The sequence below is a fragment of the Rana temporaria genome, chromosome 5 (assembly GCF_905171775.1).
Source record: "Rana temporaria chromosome 5, aRanTem1.1, whole genome shotgun sequence".
Lineage (NCBI taxonomy): Eukaryota > Metazoa > Chordata > Amphibia > Anura > Ranidae > Rana > Rana temporaria.
Window position 1 is genome coordinate 51,570,910 of NC_053493.1, and position 24,502 is coordinate 51,595,411.

The 24,502-nt window shown below is 40.5% G+C and overlaps 1 protein-coding gene across 1 annotated transcript in view; it reads left to right on the forward strand.

Moving 5' to 3' along the window:
• The first annotated feature begins 455 nt into the window (after positions 1-455).
• The window catches only part of GAD2 (glutamate decarboxylase 2), a 153,986-nt gene continuing 129,939 nt past the window's right edge, over positions 456-24,502 (forward strand). Inside the window, exons 1-4 of the mRNA XM_040352543.1 lie at positions 456-876; positions 1,733-1,792; positions 1,975-2,121; positions 2,945-3,178. Coding sequence (XP_040208477.1) covers positions 801-876; positions 1,733-1,792; positions 1,975-2,121; positions 2,945-3,178 — 517 coding nt within the window. The 5' untranslated portion in view covers positions 456-800. The remainder of the gene's footprint in view (positions 877-1,732; positions 1,793-1,974; positions 2,122-2,944; positions 3,179-24,502) is intronic.

Sequence of the window (24,502 nt, forward strand, 5' to 3'; positions counted from 1 at the left end):
TGGCTTTTAATTTTCTTTGTAGTTGAGGTTACAAAACCAGGACTTATGTATAATGATATATTTACACCATTTGAAGAGCGGTTACTCGATAATAATTGGAGGAAAACTAGACCATTTGGCAACCCTGTATGTGATTATGTGATTGCATTTTAAATATGTTTTTTTTGTGTGCTTTATATACCAGGGTTGTGTTTTTAGTCTATGGATTTTCCCTCAAGGAAATAGACTATGCATAATCTGCGTAACATGCGTATATAGTCATATTTTGATGGTTTCGCCAATCTTTAGACAAAGGTCTTTGGAATAACGTCAGAATGAGGTCCTGCAGCGTCATCTTAGAGCCTTCCCTTGTATTTTGTCCCATAAAATGACTATTACAAAAGACAGCGTTATTAACCAATAGGTGGCTGAAAGTGTTTAGGGAGGGGGGGGGTGTCATGTCTGGACTCCTAGAAGGGTCTGACGCGTAGAGGAGAGAGATCTGAGTCACTTAGAGGAGTACAGTGCTCTACCAGGCGGGTTCAGCACCGCAGACAGCTCCATACAGAGGACTCTACACAGGCTGCTCTGTACAGACTGACACAGCTCGCCTTCTCATTGATTGCTCCACTGACTACACCGCTCAGGGCTGGCTCCCCTTCACTCTCCGCACACACTTCAGTCCCCCTGGCAGTTATTCCCCCTCCGATAGGCACTCATCTTTATTTGGCTGTTTATTTCTATGCGCCTGTCCTAAGGATTCAACAGCATCACTAATATCAGCTGCCATCCCACTTCTGTCTGTACTCTCCAGGGTTGGGATGGCATCTCCTGGCTCTGGATTTTGGTCCTTTGGGGCAGAAGAAGGGAACAGTGAACCAGACAACCTAGGCACAGGTGAGTAGGCTGGATCTGATTTTTCCTAAATATTCAGCTGATCTTGCTGGACCAGAGACAAGAATTCAGCATCATACAGATTCAATGAAAACACACTTTTTGCTCTCAATGTAGTGTAGGAGAATATATATTGTTTTTATTTTTTTATATATTTCTACACAGGTAACGCACTGCAAAAGGCTGATTCACATGTTATACACACATTTAAAAATGTCATATATCTAAGATCTAGAAAGTGACATTTTTAAATTGCTCACTAAAAAAAATCCTTTTAAAATCATTAAAAATTTAATAATAATTGGCATACAGATCCAACAATTCAAAATGTTTGCTCTCAATTATGTATTTATATATATATATATATATATATATATATATATATATATATATATATATATATATATATATATATATATATAAAATGTTGTTAAATGTTATTGTTGTATGTTCTAGTTTATGTTACATTATAAATATATATTTCTTTACAGGAAACTGCAAAACCCTTAAAGAGTGTTAGTGTTATATATACATTTTAAAAATGTATATATCTTAGATCTAGAAGGTGAATTGTTTTAAATGGTTTATTAAATGACACAAGACATATTTCAAAAAACAATCATTAAAAATTTGATTTGAAACAGATTTAAAGGGCATGATAAAATAAATAAATACATGGGGGAAAAAGGGAGAGAAAGAAAGAAATAGAGAGAGAAAGAGAGGAAAAAAAGAGAAAGAAGGAAAGAAAGGAATAAAGGAATAAAGAAAGAAAGAACAAAAAAAGAAAGAAAGGAAGGGAAAAAAAGAAACAAAAAGAAAGAAAGATTTAAACCATGTTTTCTTCTTTTTTTGTTTTCAGCAAAAGCATGGTGCCAGGTTGCTCAAAAATTTACTGGAGGGATCAGCACAAAATTATGTGGTAAGTAACAATATTAAGGTTTTTATGTAATATTAAACTATTATGATATCATAAAGTTTATGTTGTTAAATGTTATTGTTAAATTGTATGTTATATTCTATGCCTATGTAGCAATCAATCATATATCTGTCACAGATATAAACATATTTAAGCTCACTTCATATATTAATCTCCCTGTCTAGCTATGCTTTATGGAGAGGGGGAAAAATCCAAAGAGTCCACCAACAAAGAGGACCTATGCACGGGTGAAGGATTTGAATCCAGCTATGACAAGAAGGCATGCAGCTGTGACAAGGGCGAATTAAACTTCTCCTTATTATACTCAACAGGTATGTACTGAACAGAAAAATAACAAATTGTTCCTTTGTTAAAATATAGAATAGAAAATGAAATGTAAATTAAATATGAGAAAAAGGTGCTTTAACTATTTGTATAGTCATGTATGTATATATATATATATATATATATATATATATATATATATATATATATATACATACATGACTATACAAATAGTTAAAGCACCTTTTTCTCATATTACATTTTTTTAATATATAGATATAGATATAGATATATATAAATAGATATATGTAGATCTATATATATATATATATATATATATATATATATATATTCAAATATATATATATATTTTAGATTAAAAATGTATCCTGGAATGTGCACATAATGTAATTTTCTTCTGCAGTCCATCGTACGTAATTTTTTATTAGAAATTGTTTCTTGCCCAGTGAACCCTCTGGATTAGAGATAAGGATTTAATTGACACACTCTGATTAGGGCAATTGTTCAGCACAATCACTTAAACTAAGCATTAAAGGATTTAACATGAGCACATAATTATTTTTCTCCTTTAAATAAACTATTAGATGTTATATTAAAACAAAAAAAAAATGTCAAATAGCAAAACATTTACATGATTTGCTATTCTTTTTAAAATATATACTATACATCAACATATTAAAACACAAAATGTAACACTATTAAACTAGATTAATTATAAAAACACAACTATGTAATTATATTTAACATTCTCTGAAATTATTTGTTGCTATGAATCTTTTTTTTTTTTAAATAAAGAATATTTGTGAGAATAAACATAAATGAATCAAAAAATTTCTTTCTTTTTTTCAGATCTTCTTCCTGCAAAAAATGGAGAGGCAGAAACAATGCGTTTCTTACAACAAATGATAGACATTTTATTGAAATATGTGGTGGACACCTTTGACAGATCAAATAAGGTGATTGATTTTCACTATCCCAATGAGCTTCTTCAGGAATATAACTGGGAACTGTCTGACCAGCCACAAAGTTTGGAGGGGATTCTGCTTAACTGCAAAACCACATTAAAATATGCTGTAAAAACAGGTAGGGTGTCTTTTATTTTTTAATATGCATGGCATGATATTGTATGGGTGATTTATCAGTTATGAAAAATTATAAATATTCATTGCACATATTTTCTGTGCAGTAACTAGCCATATGTGTGTGAATGTATATATATATATATATATATATATATATATATATATATATATATATATATATATATATATATATATATACATACATGCACACATATGGCTAGTTACTGCACAGCAAATATGTGTAATTAATATTTTGTTTTCGGTTTAGCTTTGGAGCATATTTTTTTACAATGAATGAATATTTATTTTGTCAACTAATATAAATATTTGTTTTTCTAAATATTTTTTACCAGGATTTATACTTATCTTTACTTACTTTAATTTTTTTTGCTTCTATTGAATTTTAGAATAGTATTTTAGTGCTACTTTGGTATGTTTTATTAAAAAAAAAATTGGGTTGAGCAGCTTAAGCATATTAGCAATTATCTCTAGATAATTGGGCTATAATATAGTGTGCATGTGTATTATTCGACATGACTTCATTGTGATGGTGATTGCGATGGTGATTGCAAAGTTTACTTTGCCATTGTTGTAAGGAATGTGCATTGTCAAATGTGTTTAGCAATTTATTAATCTGTAGACTACACATATGAATGAAGCATATTGTGTATGATTCATCTCTATAAAGTCCTATTTTATTAACAACCTCCTTTTTAGATGGTTTTACTTGCATGGAACGACTTAAATTGTTTGAGAATGTTGCTTCTTTGTTTCATGAAATGTATTTGTTCAGCGTAGTATGGTAGTATGGTATCTGTTTGGACGCCACTGTTTCTGTGGCCAATCTTTAGGGCAGAAGCTGTCATGTGTGACCTACTTCATCGTCCTTATTGTAATGTCATTGCTTGCCACCAGTTCCCTTTTGGCGTATTTCTATCCCCAAAACCAAAAGAGCACTATGTGTTGATGTGTTAATGGTTAAGAGATATGTCAATAGCACACCAAGGATCTTTGAAATAGCATCAAATGTATTATTGTGTGCATGTGGGTATCATTTAAAAAAAAATAAAAAAAAAAAAATTCCAAAAAAAAAAAAAAAATATATATATATATATATATATATATATATATATATATATATATATATATATATATATATATATATATAGATAGATATATATATAGATATAGATATATAGATATAGATAGATATATATACTGTATATATATATATATATATATATATATATATATATATATATAGATAGATAGATATTTATATCTATCTACATATATATAATATATATATATATATATATATATATATATATATATATATTTATCTATCTATCTATCTATCTATCTATCTATCTATCTATCTATCTATCTATCTATCTATCTATCTATCTATCTATATATATATATATATATATATATATATAGATAGATAGATAGATATAAATATATATCTATCTATAGATATATATCTATATATCTATAGATATACAGTATATGGGCCGGGTTCACAGATGACTTACGCGAACGTATCTATTGATACGCGGCGCAAGTTCAAGGATGAATTTTGCCAAGATACGACCGACGTAAGTCTCCTACGCCGTCATATCTTGGGTGCATGTTTACGCTGGCCGCTAGGGGCGATTCCATAGATTTACGCGTTGAATATGTAAATGAGCTAGATACGCCGATTCACAAACGTACTTGCGCCCGTCGCAGTAAGCTATGGCGTTTGCGTAAGGCGTACGTCTGGCTTAACCTTACCCCTCATAAAGCAGGGGTAAGTCATGTTAAGGTATGGGCGCGGGAACAGCGTCGTATTTTACGTAGTTTGCGTAAGTCGTACGTGAATGGGGCTGGGCGTAGGTTACGTTCACGTCGAAAGCATTGAGCCGACGTATCTTAGGGAGTATTTGCAACGTGATTCTGAGCATGCGCGTGCATGCGCCGGTCGATCGGCCATTCATTTACATGGGGTCATGGTTAATTATAATACAACACGCCCACTGCCTTGCTACTTTGAATTAGGCGGGCTTACGCCGGCACATTTACGTTACACCGGAGTACATATGGTAGCAAGTGCTTTGTGAATACTGTACTTGCCTCTCAATGTTACGACGGCGTAGCGTATATAACATATATGTATATATAGATATATTTATATATATATATGTGTTTTTGCATGAGTATCGTGTGTGTCTATGGCTCGATTCACACCTATGCATGTTGCTTTTGAGCGTTTTTGCAATGCTTTTTGCGGTGCTTGCTGCGTTTTTTGACGTGCGTTTTTACCGCGATTTTACAGCGATTTTACCGCGATTTGCGTTTTGCTTTTTTTTTTAGCCAGTAATTTTTAATTTTTTACATTTCCTTTAACAACCAGCTATAAACAGGTTAAAAAAAAAACGCAAAACACTTTTGGATGCAAGTCCATTGAATTCTATTGCATGCAAAACGCTGCTTTTTGCAGGAAAAAAAGTCCCTGACCCTTTCCAAAAACGCAGAGGCACAAAAAAGCATTGATGTGAACATGTTCCATAGGAAACCATGTTAAAAAATTTCCCTGCATTTCTGCAAAATGCATCAAAAAAAGCATTAGTGTATATTTTATACATGTGTGATGTGTTTTTTTTTATGTGTATGTTTTGTATACAGGTATATCTGGATAAATGGTGTCAATCATCAGTTTTAAGTTCATTCCTAGTTCCCATCATATACCTATAAATGGTTTCAAATTGACGATCTGTAGGATAATTTTGACATCACTGGGCCAATTAAATATTTGGCCAGATTCACAAAAGAGATACGACGGCGTATCTCCTGATACGCCGTCGTATCTCTGTTTTAGGGCCGTTCTAACTATGCGACTGATTCATAGAATCAGTTACGCATAGCTAGCCCTAAGATCCGACAGGTGTAATTGAATTACACCGTCGGATCCTAGGATGCAATACTTCGGCCACCGCTGGGGGGAGTTTGCGTCGTAAACCAGCGTCGGGTATGCAAATTAGCAGTTACGGCGATCCACAAAGGTTTTTTCCCGTTGTTACGTCGGCGCAAGTCTTAGTTTCCCGTTGCAAAGTTAGGGGTACTTTAACATGGTCTAAAATTACTCCACCATTTTAAAGTATGCCCGTCTTTCCCGCGTCGCTTTTGAATTTTTTTGTTTTCCCGGCGTAAGTACGTTACGCACGTCGCAATTCTCAACACGTCGGCGCGTCATAATTTTGCGCAAAGCACGTCGGGAAATTTGCGAACGGAGCATGCGCAGTACGTCCGGCGCGGGAGCGTGCCTAATTTAAATGGTACCCGCCCCATTTCAATTGGGCCGCCTTGCGCCGGACGTGTTTACGATACACCCCCTCAAGTTTACAGGTAAGTGCTTTGTGGATCGGGCAGACTGAAAACTTGCGGCGGTGTAACGTAAACGGGTTACGTTACGCTGCGCCGCAGGTACGAGAATCTGGCCCATTGTTCTTAAACAAATAGCAAATATATCATATATTGTATGTAGATTAGGTATCTGTAACGTCATAGAGCAGCCTTTTTGAACCAGGGTGCCGCAGCTCCCTGGGTTGCCCTCTAGGTTCTTCAGGGGTGCCTTAGTAAAATGCCTAAACATTGCCCCAAATTGTCCCAAAAAAGCTACCAAGTGGATAAAAGCTCCCTTTTAGTTACACAAAGCTAGAGGTTTTTATTGTGCAGCTTTAAAACCTTGGTCATTGTACTATCATCCTAATGACCAGTGACATCAGCTATTAAGGATGATGTCACGTGCCTGTACAGCATTCTTCTTTGCCCCTCCCCTGCCCTGCTCCTTCAGTTCTAAGGTCACGTTAACTGAGTGAGGGAGAGAAACATTGGAATAGTATTCAGTACCAGTGTGCAAAGGTATATTTGCTATGTAAGAATAAATCACCTCTATGTTGGGTGTCCTACGTTTGTGGATGCTGCTGCATTATGTAAAACTAAACATTTTTAAATATTTAAAATGGGGTGCAGGATTTTAAAGGATGCCTCAACTGGAAAAAAGGTTGAGAAACACTGTCATAGAGTAAAGTATAATCTAAAAGACCCAGCAGGTACAAAGGTAGAAATAAACGGGGCCCTTCATCACCGTATCTGGCCATACTGTCACTGCAGTTGATTTTCTGCTTTATAAATTGCAGACACTTTTTTACGGTTCTAGCTTTGAATTGAAAAACATATAAAACCATGTACAGTCGAACCTCGGATTGCGAGTAACGTGGTTAACGAGCACTTCGCAATACGAGCACTGTATTTTTAAAAATCCTAATTTGGCTTGCGAGTGTTGTCTCGCAATACGAGCAGGATTCAGGCCAAAGCGGTGTGCAGTACCGCGTTTAGCCTGAGGTGGGGGGGGCGCCGGATCCGATTCCATGCTGATCGGTGCCGTTCGTAAATGCTCGGAAAGACACGGAAATGCTCTGTTCCCAAAGGTATGCCGAGGTCAGCCGAGCTGTCCTTGGGCCTTTCTGGCTGTTTCCGAGGCTCTCCGGCGCCCCCCCACCTCTGGCTGTATGTGGTATTGCATGCCATTGTAGTCAATGCAGAACAAATTGGGGCAGATTCTTGTAGATCGGCGTAAAAATGGGCAGGCGTAACGTATCTGATTTACGTTACGCCGCCGCAAGTTTTTCAGGCAAGTACTTTATTCACAAAGCACTTGCGTGTAAAGTTGCGGCGGCGTAAATCACCCGGCGGCATTCAAATTTGGCGGGTAGGGGGCGTGTAGCATTTAAATGAAGCGCGTTCCCGCGCCGAACGAACTGCGCATGCGCCGACCATAAAATATCTCAGGGTGCATTGCTCCTAATGACGTCGCAAGGACGTCATTGGTTTCGACGTGATGGCGTCCAGCCCCACCTAGCGGGCAAAAAAAAATTGCACTTAAGATCCGACGGCGTAAGAGACTTACGCCTGTCGGATCTAATGGATATCTATGCGTAACTGATTCTAAGAATCAGTCGCATAGATACGACGGCCCAGATTAGGACTTACGACGGCGTACATGGCGCTGCGCCGTCGTAAGCCCTTTGAGAATCTGGGCCATTATCTTCATTTCTATTGACTTCAATGGGGAAACTCGATTTGATATGCGAGTACTTTGGATAACGAATTATGCTTGTAATCTGAGGTTCCACTATATAAATGTGAAATATATAACCAAAAAATATGAATGAACACAATAGGTGAATTAACAATATAGTAATCAATTTAACAAATCTATCCAAATGAATAAATAAAGTGAAAAAAGATAGTCCATAAAAAATCAGTGCAATTGAGTCCAATTAAGGTGAGCATCAATGACTAATCATGAAAAAATCCTCCACCAGAGATGAAGTGGAAAGACACCCAATGTGTGGGAAATGAAATCTCCTTACCAGAGAAAAAGACCGGGCTTTCAACGGTCTCATAAAGTATAAGGATGTTTAAAGTCTTCCTTGAAAAGACTATTCCGGACACTGCTATTAATCACCAGCATAAAAAGCTCCAAGGGACAAGATCCTATTCAAATCCACTCCAGTTTAGCAATTGGCGTTCATAAAAATAAAGAATGGTGGGAAACCACATAGTGCATTACTGTGTAAACATTGATTTTTAATAAAAACAGGTGTGCACTTACAGCAAAGACTTGATAAAACTCGCGTGTGGGATATGGTGTGGAGAGGATGGCGTTTCCTCGACCCTCCGTTTGCTTCGTACCTCCGTCCGTCACGTGTCTCTCCCTCTAACGTGATGACGTCACTGTGGCTAAGCTCCTCCTACGCGTTTCGTCGCAATACGGACGTCTACGGGGATAGGCTGCCTATCCCCGTAGACGTCCGTATTGCGACGAAACGCGTAGGAGGAGCTTAGCCACAGTGACGTCATCACGTTAGAGGGAGAGACACGTGACGGACGGAGGTACGAAGCAAACGGAGGGTCGAGGAAACGCCATCCTCTCCACACCATATCCCACACGCGAGTTTTATCAAGTCTTTGCTGTAAGTGCACACCTGTTTTTATTAAAAATCAATGTTTACACAGTAATGCACTATGTGGTTTCCCACCATTCTTTATTTTTATGAACGCCAATTGCTAAACTGGAGTGGATTTGAATAGGATCTTGTCCCTTGGAGCTTTTTATGCTGGTGATTAATAGCAGTGTCCGGAATAGTCTTTTCAAGGAAGACTTTAAACATCCTTATACTTTATGAGACCGTTGAAAGCCCGGTCTTTTTCTCTGGTAAGGAGATTTCATTTCCCACACATTGGGTGTCTTTCCACTTCATCTCTGGTGGAGGATTTTTTCATGATTAGTCATTGATGCTCACCTTAATTGGACTCAATTGCACTGATTTTTTATGGACTATCTTTTTTCACTTTATTTATTCATTTGGATAGATTTGTTAAATTGATTACTATATTGTTAATTCACCTATTGTGTTCATTCATATTTTTTGGTTATATATTTCACATATATTTCTCACAGGTCAAGTTATTAGCGCTGTATTATCTTGTTTTTTGTTTCTTTGTTTACTATGGTATTTAGTAATTAATACTGGCAGCTTTTTATATTTATTTTTATAATCATTTTTTCATGGTTATTTAATTGATTTCACACGTTAGCGCAGTGTTCTTTTTCTGTTTACACAGAGAAATCCCCTTCCACTATATAAATAACCCCCCCAGTAAATTGAGATGATATACAGTTTATGGGTACTACTATATAAGGGCTTCTGCTGCTTTTAAGAATTTCCTGAGCAAAATGTGTTACACAGAATGAAGCAAGAGGAATAAGACTCCTTCTGCTGCAATAGTAGGAGTGAGACTCCAGTGAGAAGCAGACTTCTAGGCTGGAAATTTAGTATGATATTTTTTTGTGCAAGTCCTGTAGCATCAGCCAACCAAAATATCCGTTTTGGGTGGTATGCCCCTTCAAAATGGTATACTGGAGCATTGTTCTACACAAATATTCATCTTCCCAATAAACCATCTGTGCACTGTAGGTCTAAGAATGATTGCACATCTTCTAAGCAATTGTATGAATGTACCCCACAGTGCCTTAAAGCATTTGTGACCCCAACACTTCATACTTCTGATATGTGGCTGCTGTACCATGTACTTGTATGATAAAGTATCCTGTTCTCTTTGTATGGCTTCCTTTATGTGAAATTCTTGGTGTTCCTTCTAGTCCCTCTGCTTTTCTATTAATAACTGACCACACTAAGCAGGAGAGCATATTGTGGTCAGTTCTCTAGCTATTCTTGTTTTTCTCTAATGATTAGACTTGTCCTGACACCCCCCGCTGCACAGTCATTCACTGGGAATCTCGGTGTGCTGCTGCTTCTCCTCCCCCCAGCTCGTATGCAGCTGAGAACAGAGGGAATGTGATCACTTATAAAAAAAAAAGGCAAAAAGGGTATTTATAATGTTTTTTTTTTTATGTCTATGCAAAAATGTTTTGCCTTTCATTTCTATTTTAAAACTAAATGGGTTGTTTTACAAGGTGATCGTTTACAATCATTTTAAGGATACCTAAAAAAATAATATTTATTTTATTTGTACATCAAGGTCAAATGAAATAATTGTTTGGATTATACCCCTGGGGAATATGAAGCACTTGCATGGATCTTTGAGGTGAACAAAAGAGTGCTTGAGATTTTGCATTTTCATGTTCTGTCAAAGGCCAGGGTGCGGCCATTTTGGAAAGGGTGATGACTTGATTATCAGTTGGCTTTTTCTGAAAGTGTTGTGCCAATCATGTATTAATAATATATGAAACTGCATGATAAAGTGACAGAGAGTGACACAGAGTGCTGAATAAAAAGAACCACATAGAGGTCTGGGAAAACAGTTCATTGTATAACATAATACAAACAGAATGGGATTTATTTACCAAAACTGGAGAGTGCAAAATCTGGTGCAGCTGTGTAATCAGCTTCTAACTTCAGCTTCTTCAACTAAGCTTTGACATAAGAACCTGGAAGCTGACTGGCTGCCATGCACAGCTGCACCAGATTGTGTACTCTCCAGTATTAGTAAATCAACCCCATTGTGTATTCGGTAATCTGTAGAAATTACGTTTTTTTAAGTGGTCTGCTATCTCTGAGCTTTTTGGTTGGATGCCTGTAAGCGGTGCTTACATATTTTGGACCCATTCCTCCCAATGTAATAGAGCAAAAAAGGTCAGGAGGAATGGAAAGAGTTGCTGGGTGTAAGGTAATTTGGCAGAGGGAGGTTTAAGTGTAAAGCCTCGTACACACAATCAAATTTTCCACGGACAAAGCGTAGGACTTTTGTCTTAAGGGCTGTGAACTTTGTATTGCATACAAACTGAAAAAAAAATTGTTCTCAACAAACACGAAACTACATGTTTTTTTCAGCTCTTTAGCGCCACCCTTTGGACAACTTCTGCTAATGTTGTGTTATGGTTAGCATTGCTTCTGAGCATGCGTGTTTGTACTTTGGATTTTTTTGTGTACACACGATCGGATAATCCAACATCACACATTTGTTGTCGGAAAATTTTAAAGCATGCTATCCCACATTTGTTGGCGGAAAATCCGACAACAATTGTTTGATGGAGCATACAAATGGTCAGATTATCTGACAACATCCTGCCATCACACAATTCCTGTCGGAAAATCCGATCGTGTGTACGAGGCTTAAGACCTGTCTTTGTTTGTTGGAGACATCAAGGCCTGGCATGTGATTGCTTAATAAAGTTTTCCTATGGTAGGGTACATCTCCCAAAGATTTGGAATGTTTTCGAGACTGTCATACCCAAATTTTATCCAGAGGAAGACGAAAAACCCCATCAGAGCATGCTCCAATTTGCTACAGCAGGGGAAAAAATCTTCTTGATCCTCCAAGAGGCAATCGGATTTTCCCTGGATCAACTTTACCTATAAATGTTAGTACCCATATATGTACATTTAGGAAAGAGTCCAGGCCTTTCTTAAAGCAATCTACTGAGCTGGCCAGAACCACCTCTGGAGGGAGTCTATTCCACATTTTCACAGCTCTTACTGTAAAGATACCTTTCCATATTTGGAGATGAAATCTCTTTTCCTCTAGACGTAAACAGTGCCCCATTGTCCTCTGTGTTGACCGTAAAGTGAATAACTCAACACCAAGATAATTAATTGGACCCCTTATATATTTGTACATGTTGATCATATCCCCCCTTAATCTACTCTTCTCAAGAGTGAATAAATTCAGTTCCTCTAATCTTTCCTCATAGCTGAGCTCCTCCCTGAATCTCTTATCAGTTTGGTTGCCCTTCTCTGCACTTTCTCCAGTTCCCCGATATCCTTTTTGAGAACTGGTCCCCAAAACTGAACTGCATATTCCAGATGAGGTCTTTCTAATGCATGGACCAAAATATGTCCAGTTCAGGATGGACCGGCCGCATTTCAATCCATGTAAGGGCAGGCTGGTTGTGCACATGTCGATCTATGGATCGACATGTGTACAACTAGCCTGGCGGGTCCACTATAGCTGTCATTACTTACCATTGTATTCTGATGACAGGAAGAGCTCAAGCTGTGCTATTGTATGCTGACAGCAGGAGCCTTCCCCACTGTCAAAATAAAATGTGTATATGGGGGAATGGGATTATTTTTTTCTCTCAACCCGCTGGATGAAAATAATAAAAAAATAATAATGTATAGCGCCTTCTTGCACATCTTTTGTTCCCCAGAGCCTGCTTCTACTCTTCCAAGTGCTGCTCTAGTTCTCACTTTGGATGACCCTAGGAATTACAGCACCTTTGAGCACCCCTGCCATTTATTTTTATTTTTCAGCCTCAAAGCTCCTGGTGGTGTCTCAGAGGATGCAACGGTGTTAAATTTTCCCATTTCACTTCTTGTAAGGGCCTCCAGGCTTTGTCTCCAATACCCTCTAGGGGATGTGTTTTATGTTGTATTTGGAACTTGGATAGGAGAAGAGAATTAGTAGGATACTCCAAATGAACTATTCAGTGGGGACAACTTTTCAATAGAACTATGTAGCAGACTGTCAGTAGCACTATGCAGCAGGCTGTATATGGTGAAACGAATCCCTTATTAAGCAGAGATAATTTGCCGGTCTTTGCTTCTTCAAGGCACTAGCCAATGTCCCCTTTAGTTCACCCAATCAATATGCTGACTTCCAAGAGGGGGATTCTAGAAACACACAGGCCCGGATTCAGATACATTTACGTATCTTTCGGCGGGCGTTGCGTATCTCAGATACACTACGCCGCCGTAACTTAGGGCGCAAGTTCCGTATTCAGAAAGAACTTGCGCCCTAAGTTACGGCGGCATAGTGTAAATGTGTCAGCGTAAGCCCGCCTAATTCAAATGTGGCTAGTAGTGGGCGTGTTTTATGTAAAACTCTCATGACCCCACGTATTTGACGCTGTTTTTCGAACGGCGCATGCGCCGTCCGTGAAAGTTTCCAAGTGCGCATGCTCCAAATTACGCCGCAAACTGTCAATGCTTTCGACGTGAACATAACTTATGTACAGCCCTATTCACGAACCACTAACGCAAACGACGTAAAATACGACGCTGTTCGTCCATACTTAACATGACTTACCCCTGCTTTATGAGGGGTAACTTTACGCCGGCAAAAGCCTTACGTAAACAACGTAAAAAAAATGCGCCGGGCGGATGTACGTTTCTGAATCGGCGTATCTACCTAATTTGCATATTCCTCGCGTAAATCTACGGAAGCGCCACCTAGCGGCCAGCGTAAATATGCAGCCTAAGATATGACAGTGTAAGAGACTTACGCCGGTCGGATCTTAGGGAAATCTATGCGTAACTGAATCTACGAATCAGTCGCATAGATACGACCCCGCACACTCAGAGTTACGACGGCGTATCCGGAGATACGCCGTCGTAACTCCTATCTGAATCCGGGCCACAGTCTCAGGGATCCCTTCAGGGGTCTGTATTCACACAATGTCCAGGGACAGCTGGTAGCCTCCTTCCAACTTCCAAGCGACACTCTATATCAGTGATACCAGACAGGATCCATGGACATCCTCCCTCTGCCAGCATGCAAGAGAACCATGGGTTGTAGCTTCAGTATCTCTGGCCCACAGGTCTCCCACTTGAGGCTGCATGGCAGCCTGTGCTGGGGAGAGGCAGCAGCCCCCTCACCACCTGGACCTCCATCTGAGATAGACTGGATGGGACTGGAGCAGGAGCCCATGTGCTTTTCAGATATAAATACAGGTACCCAGCATTCCTTGGGGCAGCCACATCTCCTTCTAATTGACCAGGGCTGTATGGACATCCATGTTCTCATCTGCCAGGTTTCCACCCACTTTCCAATATGCCTAATTGCTATTGGATCAGTGTTGAAATCAAGACAGCATGAGCCACACCAGAGCAGATTCTATCAAGCAATCACAGCTCTCTGTTAGGCAGTCAACACATAGATTTGCCTAGCTGTCTCCCTGTTAACCAGAGAAACCAAAAAACGATATACACTTACACTAGCACCTACCTAAGAGGGCGCTACATAGGGGAGAAGACACTTTTAAAACATATGGCCTTATGCAAATCCACTGAGCATTCATTGCATGGAAAAATGATGTGATAAAAGAACTGCAATGAAATACCGAAAAATCTATATGGACTCCCTGTTTCCTGATCCCTAATATGCAGCAAATGAGAAGACATTCACAGCTGCACAGAATGCTTTCTGTCATTGCAATAAGGTAGATACGTGTTTAAATAACGTTGAACTTGAGCCCAAATGCTTTTATGTTTTTGATCAATGAATTACGATTTAGAACTTGTGTTAGCATTTTTTGATGATATTGGAATTATATGTGATAGACCAACACAAGGTGGCACATAATTGTGATGTGAAAGGAAAATGATAAATGATTTTCCAAATAAGTGAAAAGTGTGGCGTGCATTTGTATTCAGCCCCCCTGAATCAATACTTTGTAGAACCACCTTTGGCTGCAATTACAGCTGCAAGTCTTTTTGGGGATGTCTCTACCAGCTTTGCACATCTAGAGAGTGACATTTTTGCATATTTTTCTTTGCAAAATAGCTCAAGCTCTGTCAGATTGAAGATGAAGAGCGTCTGTGAACAGCAATTTTCAAGTCTTGACACAGATTCTCAATTGGATTTAGGTCTGGACTTTTACTGGGCCATTCTAACACATGAATATGCTTTGATCTAAACCATTCCTTGTCGTTGTACAGTTGGAAGGTGAACCTCCACCCCAGTCTCAAGTCTTTTGCAGACTCTAACAAGTTTTCTTCTGATATTGCCCTTTATTTGGCTCCATCCATCTTTCCATCAACTCTGACCAGCTTCCCTGTCCCTGTTGGTGTGTTCAGGGTGATGTGCAATGTTTGTTTTCTGCCACACATAGCACAGCGGTTGGCTTTTAGGCCAAAAAGTTACATTTTGGTCTCATCTGACCAGAGCACCTTCTTCCACATGTTTGCTGTGTCCCTCACATGGCTTCTCGCAAACTGCAATTTAGGACTTCTTATGGCTTTCTTACAACACTGGCTTTCTTTTTGCCACTCTCATTAAAGTCCAGATTTGTGGAGTTCACAACTAATAGTTGTCCTGTGGACAGATTCTCCCACCTAAGATGTGGATCTCTGCAGCTCCTCCAGAGTTACCATGGGCCTTTTGGCTGCTTCTCTAATTAACCACTTCCATACCAGCCCATTGTAAAATGACGTCCACAACGGACCTCTAACGATCCGGGTGGACGTCATATGACGTCCTGGGCTTTGCGGGTGGATATCTGAATGATGCCTGCAGCTAGAGGCATCATTCAGATATCCTTCTCTTGTGCCGGCGATTCTGCACAACGTAAGAATGATCATAGCGGCGGTTCCGCCGCTAGATCGTTCTTACAGGCGGCGGGAGGGGACATCCCCCCTCCCGCCGCCATCCGGTGCTTCTCCGGGCTCTCCCGTGCCATCGGGGGCCCGGAGAACGAATCGTCCGGCGCTGGCAGGAAGTCATCTCTATGACCGTCGGATGACCCGGGCGCGATGTGATGACGTCATGCCCGGGTCCCCGTAAGTAAACAAAGCCGCAATTGCGGCTGCTAAGCAACAGCAAGCATGAGATCGGTGAAATTTTTTTCACCGATTTCATGCTTTCCAGCCTGGAGGAGAGATGTGGGGTCTTATTGACCCTGCATCTCTCCATAAAGAGTACCTGTCACACACATTCCTATTACAAGGGATGCTTACATTCCTTGTAATAGGAATAAAAGTGATAATAAAAAAAATAAAATTAAAAAAAAGTGTAATTTTTTTTATAAATATGTAAAAAAAAAAAAAAAAGAAAAAAAATATGTTTTTAACGCCCCTGTCCCCAGTAGCTCGCGTGCAGAAGCGAACGCACACGCAAGTCCCGCCGACATATGTAAACGCCGTTTAAACCACATATGTGAGGTATCGCCGCGTGCGTTAGAGTGCCAGCAACAATTCTAGCACTAGATCTCCTCTGTAAATCTAAACTGGTAACCTGTAAAAAAATTCAAAGCGTTGACTATGGAGATTTTTAAGTACCGAAGTTTGGCGCCATTCCATGAGTGTGCGCAATTTTAAAGCATGACATGTTAGGTATCTATTTACTCGGTGTAACATCATCTTTCATATTTTACAAAAAAATTGGGCTAACTTTACTGTTTTGTTATTTTTTTAATTCATGAAACAATTTTTTTCCAAAAAAAAGGCGTTTGAAAAATTATTGCGTAAATACCGTGCAAGATAAAATGTTTCAATGACCGTCGTTTTATTCCCTAGGGTGTCTGCTAAAAAAACATATATAATGTTTGGGGGGTCTGCGTAATTTTCTAGCAAAAAAATTATGATTTGTACATGTAGGAGAGAAGTGCCAGAATAGGCCTGGTAGGGATGTGTGTATAACAGCCCGGTATGGAAGTGGTTAAAGAGGAGGTCCGGTTAAAAAAAAAAAAAATAAATAAAAGTCAGCAGCTACTAACACTGTAGCTGCTGACTTTTAATAAGGACACTTACCTGTCCAGGGTGCCCGCGATGACGGCAGCCGAAGCCGAGCAATCGTTTGGGTCTTGGCTGCCCCGCCGCCATCTTCGGTGAGGGAATTAGGAAGTGAAGCGTTGCGGCTTCACCGCCCGATCCCCTACTGCGCATGCGTGAGCCGTGCGGCACTACGTGAATGGGTGATGTCTCCTGGGACACACACAAGGTCCCAGAAGACATCGCTCCCCCATTCCCCAGGAGGTAGCGCGAGGAGGAGAAAAAAGAAGATGGACCGCGAATCAGCAAGTGGCAGATTAGGACGATCTGCCTAGCAACAAGCACTTCAGGTATGTATAAAAAAAAAACATTTTTTTTTAAGCATTTTTGATTTTTTTTTCAGGGTGGAGCTCCGCTTTAATGCTCTCCTTGTCCGGCCTCTCAGTTTAGGTGGACAGCTGTACCCTGCTTTAAACTTCTTTATAACTTTATCCCTGTCCTGCCTGGTGTGTTTCCTGGCCTTTGTGATGTGGTTTGTTCACTAAGGTTTTCTAACAAACCTCTGAGGGCTTCGCAGAACAGCTGTATTTATACTGAGATTAAACTACACACAGGTGGACTCTATTTACTAAGTAGGTCACTTCTGAAGACAATTGGTTCCACTAGATTTTAGTTTGAGGGGATCAGAGTAAAGGGGGCTGAAAACAAATGTACACCACACTTTTCATACATTTATTGGTAAAACATTTGGAAAACTATTTATCATTTTCCTTCCACTTCACAATTATGAGCCAAGGCACTGTATATCCCAAATGGGTAAATGTACTTTCATTTGAACTTTTTGTCTTGGGAGTAAGGGGAGTCTTTTCAGTGAGAGCAAAGACAGCAAAAAAAAAAAAGAAGAAGAAAAACACTGTTTGTGGAGGCATGACAAGCAGAGTCCTCAGGGTTACTGAGGATTACACTATCTGGAACTGCCTCCTCCCAGCCACGTACTACTCCCAAGGTTTCTGGGGGCTGAAAAACATCTCTTAAGGTTTGGCGTATGTCTTCCTCTGCTTCAATGCCTCCAAAACTGCCAGAATCCTCGTGCTTTTCCTCCTCCCTCTCCTGTTGTATGTTCTGTGATGTCGCAAGAATGGTGTCTGCACAAAGATTTTGCAACCCTGGGTACCCTGGTTTAAGAAACGCTGCAACACCAAATTGAAGACATGTGGTGGGCATGGTAAATGTGTTTCTCTGTCGAAGGGCAGAAAGAAGGTTGGTACCATTATCGCACACCGCCATTCCTGGCTCAAGCTCCCGTGGCGTGAACCAACTCTGGACCTGCTCCTGCAGAGCTGAAAGAATCTCTGATCCGGTGTGGCTGCTGTCCCCTAGACAGACCAACTGAGGCACTTCAAGGTACTCATTGAATAACCCCTTAAACGCTTGGGGGGTACTGGTGGTTCATAGGACAATTCTTCAGAGGAGGGCATGGAGGAGGAGGAGGGGAATAGCTGATAGGTCTTGCATCATTACCACCAGCTGTATGGAGACGTGGCAATAAAACAAGCTCCAGCCATTGAGCCCTGTCCTGCATCCTTCCTAGTTGCATGCAAAGTTACCCAGTGTGCTGTGCATTAAATATATCTTCCCTGACCATGCTTGCTGGACAACGTGTCAGCAGTAATGTGGACCTTGCCGCTGACTGCCTTGCCCAACGATGCCAAAACATTGCCTTCCATGTGATGGTACAGAGCAGGAATGGCCTTACATGCAAAGGAATAGTGACAGGGAACCTGCCATTGTGGTACAACACATTCTGCAAATTCATGGAAGGGGGCAGAATCAACCAGTCTTAAAGGCAGGAGTTGTAAAGGAAGCAATTTAGACAAGCTGGAATTTAAATGCTGGGCATGTGGGTGGCAGGGAGTGTATTTTTTTTCGATGCAGCAGCTGGGGCAGAGACTTGTTCCTGCTATACTCTACAGCTGGTGGTGTACTGCTGGCAGATGTGTTTCCTCTACCTCAGAACCAACATCAGAATCAAGTAATGTATGTGCATCCTCAAGAAGCATGTGTCTGACGCTGTGTTCAAATAATTCAGCTGACTCCTCCGTGCATGATTCTGGGGATATGGCAGGAGTAGCTGTGGACAAGAAGGCAGAATAAGTCGCTCTGACAGTTGTGGTGGACTGCGACAGCTTGGGTCATAGAGGAGGAGGATGATGGTTTAGTAAGCCAGTCCACCACCTCCTCTGCATGCTGTGGCTGCATAGCACAGGCAACATTACTAAACAGAGACAAATGTGCCCTGCCTGAGGATGAACCACGTCCACATTTGCCTGTGGACACAGACACGGCTGGCCCTCTCATAGTAACATGGGAATGTCTGCCTCGCTTTGCTGGTCTCCCAGACATGATGGTGGGGGGCTATTACCCAACATTTATAGAAACTGGGAAATGTGTAAGTGAATACACTTTATTGAATGAAAAGTGGTATTTGGTGCATCTAATGGTCTGAGGGACAGTAAACTGGCCCCCTGTTTAAAAAGTTTGAGGACCCCTGCACTAGACTATAATCTCACTTTGCTGGCACACTAAACTCACACTACACTATACTGATACATTATACTAACACTATACTCACACTACATTTTACTGACACACTATACTCACACTACACTAACACTCTACACTCAGAGTCACAATAAGTGAACACACACGCTAGTAGCAAACTGAGCCCTGCTCTATCTATCTCCACTCCACTTTTATAGTGTGCGTTGGAACTATGAGCAAAGTCATCATCACTTTGTCCAATCAGGGTTCTGACAGTATTCTCTGCCCTAATTGGCAAATCCTTGCACCTAACCAGCAGTCAGGTGCAAGGCTTTATCCATTTAGCACCCTGGAATGCACTGTGCAGTGTGCAGTGCATTGTGGGCCACTCTGCAAATTTGTGTGTTCCCAAACGGGCGAACAGGCGATGTTTAGGCCAAACTTTTGCTCGTCTCAAACTGTTTGCCCAACATAGTCTTAATACGGAAATATTACAGAATTCATAACTCATGCTCCTTTTAAACTTTTTACATGAGTTACATTTTCTGTAGTCTCACTACAATCCAAACCTGGAGCATATTAAAGTCCAAAGGTGAATCATTTAGGGTCCTTCTCATTCATGCTGGATTCACCGTACACTGTTCCATGTGCATGCAACATACACAGGAACCAATGTTGCTAAACGTCAGTATTTTTACTGGTAGCCAGTAAAAAAACAGGCAAATTTCTCCTGCCTGTAAATGCCAGTAAATGTAAAAGGTTGCCAGTAAAAAATATAGCTGTGATGCTCAGCTTGGTCTGGAGCTCGCTGAGACCATACGAGTGCCTGCTACAGTTTGATCGGGTGGCTCTGGCGGAGGCAGTGCCTGTGCATATTGTGTGATGTCATGGTGAAATGGAGCCAAGCAATGTGGCCAGAGCCTCGTGTGTTGATCTGCGGTATGGGAGCAAGGCAGGCTAGGACCGGGACCATCAGTGCTGTTTAGATTGGAGTGGACTGGAGGGACCACTAGGCTTGGAGAGAGACTGTCACTGTGACTCAGGAGGGGAAAATGCCAGTTAAAACTTGGCTGTGCCAGTAAATTTTGGGTGTTGTGTCAGGAAATTTCAATCTTGTAGGTTGGCAACACTGACAGGAACATGTAAGAGAGAATGGACCCATCGAGTTTCCCTTTACCTTTCACATTAACGGTGCAGCACACAGATGTGAATTTGCCACACAGGATTATTACAATGTAAAGTAGTGAGTGTACAGCTTGTATAACCGTATAAATTTGCTGTCCCCTCAAAATAACTCAACACACAGCCATTAATGTCTAAACCGCTGTCAACAAAAGTGAGAACACCCCTAAGTGAAAATGCCCATGACGACATCACGGAGCTGGTGGATGTTAGAGACCTTGCACTCCTCCTTCCATTTGAGGATGCCCCACAGATGCTCAATAGGGTTTAGGTCTGGAGACATGCTTGGCCAGTCCAGCACCTTCACCCTCAGCTTCTTTAGCAAGGCAGCAGCCATCTCGGAGGTATGCTTGGGGATGTTATCATGTTGCCCTGTGGCCCAGTCTCTGAAGGGAAGGGATCATGCTCTGCTTCAGTATGTCACAGTACATGTTGGCATTCATGGTTCCTTCAATGATCTGTAGCTCCCCAGTGCTGGCAGCACTCATGCAGCCCCAGTCCATGAAACTCTTACCACCATGCTTGACTGTAGGCAAGACACACTTGTCTTTGTTCTCCTCAGCTGGTTGCCGCCACACACCCTTGACAACATCTGAACCAAATGAGTTTATCTTGGTTTCATCAGACCACAGGACATGGTTCCAGTCATCCATGTCCTTGGTCTGCTTGTCTTCAGCAAACTGTTTGCAGGCTTTCTTGTACATCATCTTTAGAAGAGGCTTCCTTCTGGCTTGACAGCCATGCAGACCAATTTGATGCAGTGTGCAGCATATGGTCTGAGCACTGACAGGCTGTCCCCCCACCCCTTCAACCTATGCAGCAATGCTGGCAGCACTCATATGTCTATTTCCCAAAGACAACCTCTGGATATGACGCTGAGCAAGTGCACTCAACTTCCTTGGTCGACCATTGCGAGTGAAACCTGTGCTGTTAAACCGCTGTATGGTCTTGGCCACTGTTGCTGCAGCTCAGTTTCAGGGTCTTGGCAATATTCTTATAGCCTAGGCCATCTTTATGTAGAGCAACAATTCTTTTTTTCAGATCCTCAGAGAGTTCTTTGCCATGAGGTGCCCCATTCACAACTGAGACCTTGTAACACTAACAAGTCACATAACACCGGAAAGAGAAAATTACTAATTGGGCCCAATGTGGGCATTTTCACTAAGGCCCCATACACACCATAGAATCTATCCGCAGATAAATCCCATCAAATGGGTTTCTGCGGATAGATCCTATGGTGTGTACACTCCGTCGGATATCTATCCGCAGATAAATCTCCCCTGGAATGGATTTCCAGCAGATAAATATTTGTCGACATGCACAGAATATCTATCTGCTGGAATCCATTCCAACGGATGGATCCGCTCGTCTGTACAGACTTACCGGATCCATCCGTCCAAAGGGATTCCCCGCACGCGCCGTAATGAATAGACGCATGCGTGGAATTCCTTATATGACAGTGTCGCGCCCGTCGCCGCGTCATAATAGCGGCGACGGCGCGACACGTCATCGGCAGAGGATTTCAGCGCGGATTTCAATGCGATGGTGTGTACACGCCATCGCATTGAAATCCTCTGAAATCTTAGAGAGGATTTATCCGCGGATACGGTCCGCTGAACCGTATCTGCGGATAAATTCTATCGTGTGTATGGGGCCTTAGAGGGAGTACTCACTTTTGTTGCCAGTGGTTTAGACATTAATGGCTGTGGGTTGTTATTTTGAGGGGACAGCAAATTGTCAATGTTATACAAGCTGTAAACTCACTATTGTAGCAAAGTGTAATTTCTTCAGTGTTGTCGCAATAAAAGATATAATAAAATATTTACAAAAATGTGAGGGGTGTACTGACTTTTGTAAGATACTGTACATATATACTTAAAGCAGAACTTCCGTAATTTTTTCAACTTTCCATCTATTAAATCTTTTGCCCTTGTTGTTTTAACTTTGGATAGTAAAACATTTTTTTTCTGTAAATACCTTATACAGCCCAGTTTCTTGTCTGTTAAAAAGCCTAGGCTTATGACATCATGCACAACTCTCTCTCTCACTCTCTCGAGAGAGAGTTTGCAAGGAAGGGAGGGGGGGTGAGTCATAAGAGGACCAATGAGAGCTGCAGGGCTGCAGAGCTGGAGGTGTGCCTCTGTGTGTCTGTGTAAATCCAGGAAGTGAACAGGCAGCAGCTTCAGCTGCCCACAGTTAAAATGATTGCAGCCAGACTCAGTGGAAGGAGATTTCCGCAGCATATTTGGCAAGTACAAAATTACAGTATATAGAGAGGGAAGCTTCAGAATGGCAAGGATGTTTTTATTCCAAATTATGTGAGCTGACTGCAGTTTCTCTTTAAACAGCCGAAGCGTGGGAGACAAACTCAGAAATGACTGTAACAACCTAATATTAATACACAAAAAAGTAATGGCTTATGATCCTTCTTGTGCCTTGCAAATTAGCACATAAATGAATTTTTTTATAAAACTATGTTCAGACATTGAGACATTTTGGCACTTTTCTGCATTCTCCCCCAGGGCTATATGATTGCCAATTTCAGTGCAGACAATAGGGTTGAAGACAAAGCATTCCTTACACATACATGTCTTTGCAGAAAGCCTGTGCTAAGTGAATACATAGGCTGCAATGTACCAATACTGAACAGTCCACCATTTTTCTGAAGCCCCATACACACTATCAGTTTTCCTGCTGGTTTTCTCTTCGGGTTTACCAAAACCATGTAGTACAAGGACCTGCCTGATTGCATTCAAATTGAAACGCTTAAGGTTTGACCTCATATTAGATGGTTTTGGTAAACCTGAAGAGAAAACCATCAGGAAAACTGATAGTGTGTATGGGGCTTGAGTCTTTGGCCTGGAACAAGTATAAAAAAGCAAGAGTTCTGTCTTTCCTCTGACTTCACTAGATACATGCTGATTTCCCATTACTCAGAAATATTGAGGACAGATACAGCCAGGCAACTAGAATTTTTAGAAGAAAGACAGGCATGGCAGCCCCCATTTTTCTTTTAGTCCAGCTTTCCTTTATCTTTTAGTATAGGTTTGCCTTCTTTTTCATTACGTTGTCCACTGACAGTATAATTGCTTGAAGCTTCATTTCCCGAGTTACTTTGAAAAAACTTAATACTATAGTCACATTTAAAAAAGGTAGTAAAGGCAATCCATCTCCATGAAATAAGATAAAATAACATTTTTGCAGATTGTGGTACTGTTACAACTTTTGGATTATTATTTTTATTATTTAAGATTTGCAAAGCACTTTACAGAACAATTTCAATACAATTAAATACAAGAGGGCCATGAGAGCCCTGTTCATGAGAGCTTACAATCTAAAGGGATACAACAAAAAGCCTCTACTAATTCATTAAAGTTATGACCAGCAGCATTTTACCTATGGAATCAAAATTTAACAGGAAAAATTGCTTGAAAATTAAGGATTGAATTTTAAAAAATAGGAGCAAATACGGCATTGTTTAACAACAGTGGTCTTGCTTTATATTTTATTGGGTTTTGATTTAAAGAATCACTTTCAATAAAGAATAAATATGTCCTGATGATGTATTTGCATTCATTTTTGCTGTGAACAAATTTTCC